This window comes from Syngnathoides biaculeatus, chromosome 14 (genome assembly GCF_019802595.1).
Source record: "Syngnathoides biaculeatus isolate LvHL_M chromosome 14, ASM1980259v1, whole genome shotgun sequence".
NCBI classification, from domain to species: domain Eukaryota; kingdom Metazoa; phylum Chordata; class Actinopteri; order Syngnathiformes; family Syngnathidae; genus Syngnathoides; species Syngnathoides biaculeatus.
Window position 1 is genome coordinate 16,489,392 of NC_084653.1, and position 9,233 is coordinate 16,498,624.

Here is a 9,233-nt window from a genome sequence, read left to right on the forward strand (position 1 = left end):
CAATCATTAAACAGTGTCCTCGTGCGTACTGGTTCCAAGTACTCATATGGACACCGTTTGCTTGAATATAGTGTTCATTATAGTAATTCCGTGATGAGAACAAATATCCAATAAAGGAACACCGCTCTAGTTGTGATCAGGGGGTCATTCATTCAATCATGCCCTTCCAGGTTTCGCTGCCATTGCCCACGTGAGCATTCAAGTCCTTATATGGAATCATGTCATCTCCAGTGACAGCGGAGACCCCCCTCCAAGGACTACAAAAATGGTTGGTACTCTGAAGTGCTATTTAGTGTATAGGCACATGCAACAGTCAGGTCTCGTCCCCCCGCCCACCTAATGGGAAAGGGACGCTACCCTTTTGTCCACCGGGGTGAACCTTAATGTGCAGGCCAGAAGCCAGGGGGGGAATAAGTATATCCACGTTTGCTCGGCACCTCTCACCGTGCGCAACTCTATAATGGTGAACCGTGAACTTGTAAGGTCACTTTGTATAATCTTAACATAATGTGGGGCGTTGATGCACTCTTAACTGCTCTAAATGAAGACTTGCACAACTGTGACTCTTATATGGAATAAATTGAATGTGTATTGTTCCGTGTTCTTGTTAGTTTGTTGTTCTTTGTTTGTTCTGAATGGCGTATCAGGGTGGCACCGATTGCTGGAAACAAATTATCTGTGTCTTGTTACATACTTAAAGCTGATTCTGATTCTTCTCCAGAGGACTGCTACCAGAGCCCACATTGTGTGTGGAGGTGAGCATGACTATGCCATTTCAGAAATCCTCAACCTCATACACCAAGGGCTCCTTCCCTGCCATAAAAGTGATATTCTGTGTGGCTAGAGCAAGGTTATGTAGTCAGGGTTCGGACTGCCAAGGTCCCTGCCTTCAGCCGCCACCCAGCTCACGCTGTACTCAACTCTTATGGCCCCTCCCACAGATCGTGGGTCCATGAGAAGCGGGTCCCAGGTTACCCTTTCAGGCAGTGCTTGGCCGAAGTAGTCTGGGGCTTTATTTCCCCTGGACCCTGCCAGGTGGATAAAGCCCCAGGCAATTTAGTGCCCAAGATCACTGTGGCACATATAAACCCCTTCAGCATGATAAGGTGACAGTTCAATGAGTATTTCATTACTCTATATGCATCAAAATAAAACCCTTACCTTGTACATACTTTATTGCCATTTTGGAAATTAATTATGATAGTAAGGTATGATGTCTACACTGGTATCCAATTCATCGTCAGTGCCTGCTCAACACCTGACTCCTGAAGCTCTTCGGGACCGTTCTGGCAGAAAAGGCTTCTGGCATTAAAAAAAAAAAACAGTACCAAGCAAACCATGCGATGGCAAAGGCTGAAAGACAATTTGGTATTTTTGCATTTGTATCTGGTTGAAACATGTTAATTGTTCTCTTGTTGTAGACAAATAACGATCTCATTGTAAAGCATTATTTTTGTCAGAAATAAATGTTTGAAATGTACAAATGGATTTTTTTTTTAATGAGTCATTCATTAGTAAGGTTAATCATTGTACAGGTTTTCTTTTATTCAACTCACAGGCGACGTCTCACCACAAATCATGCACCAAATGAGTTCAAACTTCACTGCAATCCCAAGTAGGCCAAAAAAACAACAACAAAAAAAAAAAAAACACAACTCAAACTAGATGTGCACTGAAAAGCAAAAATTTATAGGCATCTTTTAAGTCTTGGATGGTCTCAAGCCTTGGGTGAATTATCACGTTTGGCTTTTCATGACAGAGACTATAAAAAGTTCAGCAGAAAAGTAAAAGTATAGTTATTATGCAGAATCTGCTGATGTACAGAATGACACACCCAGCAAAGCAACATTCGACAGTGATTTTAAAAAGATAAACCTGGGCCAAGAAAAAAAATAGCCCGTATGTTGCCTTCTAACAAATGTCAAATCAGTCAAGCTTTATATTGACAAAGGCCAAAAAAAAAGAAAAAAAACAAGACAAAAACACTTCTCTATTTGCCTACATACAGTTCTTAGTAGAAATACAAACACTACATCAGTAGTTCTAAGTCATAACTTGGGGGTCAACAAAACGGTGCACTAAACAATGCAGTATGATTTCTTTTTAAGTATATTTGGAGTGCAGAAAACAAAACATACAAAACCAGGTACTCCATCCTATTGTAGCTTTTGATTTGGAGATAAAGATTAAGGGGATGAATTCCAGCTTGTCAAGTCCATTACGAGGGAGAGGAATGCCAACGTGTTGGAAATTTGATAAGTTTAGGCACCACACACTTGAACTAAACTGAGTATGTATAGGTATGGTATACACAGAGTATGTGTTGCAGTAGTTTGTACATGTTGTGCGTGCTGAGCTTTTGTGAGAAGTTGTTTTTGGGTGAAACTAACCCACATTTTACTGCTGACTACGAAAGAATGGAAAAAGTTTTAAACTTTCTGGTGAAATAAGAGCACTTTCTCTTTTTTTTGGTAAGTTCGGCGTTTGTCGTCACAGAACGCAATGTACTGTGGGTCTTCAAACATCTTTCAAAATTCTCTTAAACAATGGGAATATATGGAACTTAGAAAAACATTTTCAAATGATCCCTTTGACAACATTCTTTGGCAACCATCATTTCCGATCACTGGTTAGCTTCTTGGTCGGCACCATGTTGCCGATCCCGACTCAATAGGATATCTAGGAAGACATGACATAAACAAATTACAACTGACGCCTTCTATGCATTCAGCTTTGGCACAAAATGAGTACAGCTGAGCTGTTATCATGCAGTATTTGGGTGAGAGGCAGACAACACATCAAATTAGTCAACTACCCAATGACAAGGTAATTCACTCCGTGCCAACATAGCACAGCGTTCTACATTGAAACTGAAGGAGATCTTACTGAAATATTTGTAACATGATAAGATGCAGAACAGATAACACTTTGACAACTGAACAACATATGGATCATGACAGCAATTACCGGTACATGCGACTACAACATGTTCCCATGTCAAATCAGCAAGTCAGTGATTGAGATTATTGGGCGTGTCTATATTTCTTGTCACCAGTTTGGCACACAGAAGCGGCATGAGGAGTGTGACAGTGAAAAGCGGAGCTATTAGGAAGACAAGCGTCCAGACTGGTGGGTCCTGGACTCGTCCACAGGAAACAAAGTACTTCTGATGGATCTCTTGGAAGAAGTCATCCACAAGTGATCCCCGACTCCGACACAAAGAAACACTGGCCCAGTGATCCACACAGAGCTTCAGATCATAGTAGATGCTGCAGAAAAAGAGCAAGTTTAATGGCTCTGATTGGATTTGACTCAAAAAAGCATTCCTGCAGAACCCTAAATCCAAAGTCATGAACTGCGTTTGTTCAAAACATAGCAATAATAGCAAACATTTTGAAAAGTCACAAGCTAGAATGACGTTATCTGAAGTACATTTGTAAAAACCAAAAACATATATTTACAGGAAATGAAAAAGAAAAGTGCGACCGCCAAAACATCCGACCTTGGTCGAACCAGTCTGTTTTTAAAACCATAGTTTTGATTTGTCAAATCTTCTGGGTGGAGATGGACGTATAACCACGCATCAGTGCCATAAATCTCACAAGAGGTTGCCACTACATGATATTTAGTGAGGTAAACATCCGCAAGAGGAAACTGAGCATCACTGCTGGAAGTTTGATCAACAAGATGGGTTGCTTTTGATGACAGACACTCTACCATAACACACAATTTGAGCCTTAGCCCCAAATTATGCCATCTGCAAAATATAGAAAATTACATAAGGAGCTAAAAAAGATATAAAAAGCAAAGCAAATGTATTTGTATATTGTGTTTCATACACAAGGTAACTCAATGTGCTTTACATGGTTAAAAGCATTGAAAAATGAGAAAATTAAAAATAATATAATTAAAATGGCGTACAGTGCAAGAAATATTTAAACATTTTTAAAAAAGTGACACGCTTAGATCTGTTCCAGTGTTTGAAATCTCCCCTTAACACGATGATGTTTTCAAAGGTAAGGAGATCTAACTTTCTGGAGAGGCCCATTATCAAGTTGGAGTTACACTAGTCTACTTTGTGAGCACTGTCGATGGGGCCTTCAAAAATGGCGACCTGTACAATGAATTACAATTTTAAATAATAGCTACTTTACCGTTTTACAGCCGGCCATGCGCACCCTTGATGGTAGCCGCTTGTTTCCATGCTCTTGTTAAAAGTTGACTGGCAGATGTGGACGTTACTATCAAACATGTGCTTGTTACATGGATGGATAACATTCTGAGATAGTCCTGAAGAATGCAGACACACAAACATCTCAAAAACATTCAGATGACACAACTACTGTATGTCATTTGAACTTTGAAACCAAAACTTTGATTCGTATTTACTGAACAGTTCAAGTGCAATGTGTGTTTTCATTGTCGAAATTCTTTACCTGTCCAGAAGAAGACGAATGTCAGAATGCAGGAAGTAAACATCCTCTGTTGGGATAAGAAATTATGGCCCATAATAATGAATGCTTTGCATAGTGGGATGTTTTGACATTGAAAATTACCATTTTAAACAACAATACACTGGATTCCAAATTATCAGATAGATTATTTGATACTATTTTTGCACGCAGAGATCACCGTAAATAGTAACTGGGAAGTTTTGGTGCTTACACATATGTATCCATCCATCCACTTTCTTAGCCGCACAATAGTCGCAGGAGTACTGGAGCCTATCCCAGCTGTTAATGGGCAGGAGGCAGGACACACACATGCAGACACGGGGAGAACATGCAAACTCCACACACTGATGTCCGGGATTGAACCACTGTTTAATCGTTCCGCCTCGTAAAGTATGTTGTTGCTTATACAGTACCAGCACGAAAGCCTATAACTAAACGGCTAATAACCAGTAATAATTAGATGGATACAAATTTCCCCGCTGGTGAACGAGCCTCAACTGTGACAGCCACAGCTTTATCCTGTCAGGTTGACCCCACGCGAGGTTTAAGAAGGAGAAATTTTGGTGCGTTTTCTCACTTTTATTGCACAACACGTCGCCATTTTGGCTTAGCTAGATTGAATGGTCTGTAATGCTAAGTACCGGCAACATCAGGGGTGGGGTCAAGGATGTTTCTTCCGTGTTTGGCTGTGAAAGCCAGCACATATCCAGATTTTGTTTGGATTTTAAAAAGTTTCTCTAATTTCAATTTTTTTTTCAATTAATGTCCAAAATATATGTAATAATAATAATAATAATTCACATTGGAGGGTTTATTGTACATATTAATTTTCGGAAGAGTATTCCTTTAAACATATATACTTGTGTACAACATTTAACATGAACACAAAAGACAAATGATATTTGAACTGAAGAAAAAAAATCTTTACCAGTCATGTTATGCAGATATACCGGACTAACGCTGAGCAAAAATACTTACTATAGTTTCAGCCCGTAAATTTGAGAATACGAGTGCTCTTTGGAGATATAATGCTGTCCAATCCAACAGGTTTTCCTTTTGACAGATTTTAGAGAAATTCTACAAATTTCAAATAGGTTAGGGGATGTTGGCAGTGCCTCAATATGTTCATCTCTGGTTATGCCCTCATAGCTGAAACTTCCAAGGTATTTAAGGAATTACAAATATTTTACTGCAGATGCCATGATTCTTTTTTTTTACACTGAATATCTAACTTGCCATTACTCAGCCCAAAACGTCACCCCGGCACACATCACAGCCTTGTGGGGCATGTATTCAAGTATGTCTGCACTTACAGCAAACATTTGTCCTTGTGACATTGGATATAAAATTGGCTAAAATACAGTTTAATGCATGAACACACGTTATCAGAGCTTGGGACTCCCGAGAGTTAAACCAGTAACTTTAAATACTGTACTTGCTTACATGATCCAATCCCCACGTGCTGCCAGGTCTTGTCCGATCTCAAAAACTAATTACGGTCAGTTCTGGTTAGTGCTTGGATTGGAGACACTTTAGGAATACCAGGTTTTGAGGTTTGGCAGGGGGCCCATCACCTGCTCTTGTAAAAATCTGCAGTTAGGGCCAAACACGCCTCGTAAGAGTGTTGAGATTTGTAACTAGCTGTTTTACTGGGGCGTTTTAATCTCTGCTCTCTTCTTATGATGCATTTGCCTGGCAGAATCCTTACGGAATGTCTTTATCTAAAGGAACGTTTGATATCTGAGTCACAGACTTTTTTTCATTTTTTTGCAGTACAATTTTCTCTCCGTTGCTTTCCAAACACATTATTATGTTTTTTTTTTTTTTTTTTTTTTTTTTTTAATCAGGATAAAGATGTTTCTTTTTACCCACTAAGCATAGAAAATCTGCAACTACCTCCTTAGGTAATGTTTCTTTAACTCGGCTCACCTAAAAAAACTAATTATTGAACATGTCTGTGATTTAGACAGCATGGTGGTGCAGCTGTGGAGCGTTGCTTTTACAGTTCTGAGTACTGGGGTTCAAATCCCGGCCCTGCCTGTGTGGAGTTTGCATGTTCTCCCCATGCCTGCGTCGGTTTTCTCCAGGCACTCCAGTTTCCTCCCACATCCCAAAAACATGCACTAATTGGAGACTAAATTGCCTTTAGTTGCGTTTGTGCCCTGCAACTGGGCGAAAACCAGTTCAGGGTGTACCCCGCCCCCTGCCTGATGACAGTTGGGATTGGCTCCGGCACTCCCGCGACCCTCGTGAGGATAAGCGGCTCAGAAAGTAGAAGGATGGATGTCTGTCTGTAATGTAAATAATGATCTAAGCAGACAGTTGTAACAACATCTGCAATAATTTGGAACATTGAATTTAAGAAATGTGTGGAAAAACAAGCTTTACAGGACACTGAAATGATGGCCACCTGCTTCCTGAAAATTCCCTGAATTAATGAATAGATCTTCTGGGAAACAGACAGTGAAAACATATGCTAGTGGACAAAATTGCTAAAAAAAAAATAAAAAAGAAAGAAAGAAATGTACGCATTTGTTATTTAAATTCTGTGCAGATGCACTTTCCCCACTGAATTTAAGCCACAGTAGTTCTGGTTGAGAACCAAAAGTGAAAAAAAAAAAAAAAGATAGCACACACACCTGCTTGCGCAGAAGGATGTAGTCTACGGTCTGGGCACATGATCCAAACGATAGTCAAACACAATCAAGTTGGGGAATTGTGTGATAAAAGTAGAAGTTGGTTCAGTTTCTTTCTTTAGAGATTGTGTAAAGTGAATTGTCTCTGAATACATTATACATGTTTAAAGATAATTACTGAGAAGATTTGCAGGGACTGAGAACCATGTAGTACTGAATTGTGGAACTATTATGTTAAAATGTTTTCCACCATTTTGCTTTTGCTGATTTTTATTGGACATGGCTCAAATGGTGCCCAGTGATACATTTGGACATCTGGCATGAGTTCTCTCTCACCTAGTAACTTAAGCACCTTTGTTCGTATCAGTGGTTATTCATCACAATTATGACATCCATGGTTATCTTTTTATTTTACAGGGACTTTACAGAAAAGTAAAAGTTAAATTTCCATTGTCAGTTACATTTTGGGAAAGTATAAGTAGAGAGTATAGATTTTGATTTTCAAATGTAGGGAAGAAAAGTCATCAAATGCAAGGAAATTGCAAATAGAAAGAAAAATACATACCATTAATGTTGTTTTTCGCCCGTAAGTGCTATTGATGCTTCATTTCGGAACAGCTGGCCAAGCTGTCACAGCCTCTGTGCTCTTCTGGTCTTATCACGGCAACTCAGAGCTAATTATATTACGCAACGGCAATGGTCAGCCTGCTTCCTTTCCCAGACCAGGCCTGACGGTTCCCATGCTACCCAAAGTCATGTTCCATATGCAGACCCTCAACACCACCCCTCACCCTAGAGACGCTTGAACCAGGAGGCCTCAGAGTCAACAAGCCAACACGAATGAAATTACTCCAAGGAATGATGTTTACACGGATATTTTTCCCCACAGGTTACAAATCCAACCTGGTAGTTTTCACACTGACAACAGGGTTCCGAGGTTCAGGGTTCAAATCTCCGACCCTATGGTTGCATAACTTTTCTCAAGGTATTCCAACTTCCAAAATCAAGTCTTACTGTTACTATCCATACTAAGGAAAATGGGACCACATTTTAGCTGCATGCCATTTGCCTTGACTTAAACGGCTCACGAGGAACGTTGTCCTTTCCGGAGGCCAGTTGAAACATCTCACTCATCACACCATCGGATCGTTCCGCCTCAGCCGGGTGTGTACATTTCCAACGCCGTTCGACTATTGCCCGTTCATTTTGGGGGTCGCCGAGCAACTCGTAGCCACAAAGCCACCGCACAATGCATTTATGAGTGGAGAAATTTTGACGAGTGGCCATAAGAAAACATTTCCATCACCAACAAATTAAAGGCAGTGGAAGCAAATGTGCAAATTAAACCGTGTTAAGTGAAGTGGTCACGGAAAACAGTTCCATGGGTTGGGAACAAGACAACGATGAGTAAGAATTTTGATGAAATCAAGGCTTCCAGTTTCAGATCTGAAACCTTGTTCATGTCCCATTGACTAAATTGACTGTGGGGGCAGGGGGGAGTAATGTTTTTTATACACGCACACACATGCACACAAATATGTATATATATGCAGGGTGGGAATAGATGGGTCTGAAAGACATGATTTCATTCTCCAGACCAGCTCGCCTGAAAAACTGTATTCCGTAATAATTACACTGACATCACAACTGGTGGCTGAACTACAAGCTGGAAAGTCCTGGCCACATCCCATGGACTACAAGTGTCTCACATTTTCTGAGCGAAGAATGTACAACTACATTGAAGAAAAGAAGTATTTGAACACCCTCATTCTCATCGTAGGTCCATGTCCATCCTGAGAGAGACAATCTAAAAAGAAAAATCCAGAAATCACAATATATGATTTTTTTTAACAATTTATTTGTGTGATACAGCCACAAATAAGCATTTGAACACCTGTCTATCAGCTAGAATTGTAACCCTCAGAGACCTGTTAGTCCGCCTTTAAAAGTCCACCTCCACTCCATGTATTATCCTGAATCAGATGCACCTGTGTGAGGTCGTTAGCTGCATAAAGACACCTGTCCACCCCATATAATCAGTAACACTCAAACTTGTAACATGGCCAAGACCAAAGAGCTGTCCAAAGACACCAGAAACAAAATTGTACAACTCCACACAGCTGGAAAGGGCTACGGAGAAATT

General features: G+C 40.2%; 1 protein-coding gene across 1 annotated transcript; it reads right to left on the reverse strand.

Moving 5' to 3' along the window:
* Positions 1 to 1,475: 1,475 nt before the first annotated feature.
* Positions 1,476 to 7,749, reverse strand: LOC133512201 (receptor activity-modifying protein 1-like). The gene is made up of 4 exons (XM_061841588.1): positions 7,656 to 7,749; positions 4,437 to 4,482; positions 4,155 to 4,290; positions 1,476 to 3,269 (listed from the first exon to the last, which is right to left on the reverse strand). Exons 1-4 carry the CDS (start codon positions 7,656 to 7,658, stop codon positions 3,011 to 3,013), a joined length of 444 nt encoding a protein of 147 aa, XP_061697572.1. The 5' UTR covers positions 7,659 to 7,749; the 3' UTR covers positions 1,476 to 3,010.
* Positions 7,750 to 9,233: the final 1,484 nt, after the last annotated feature.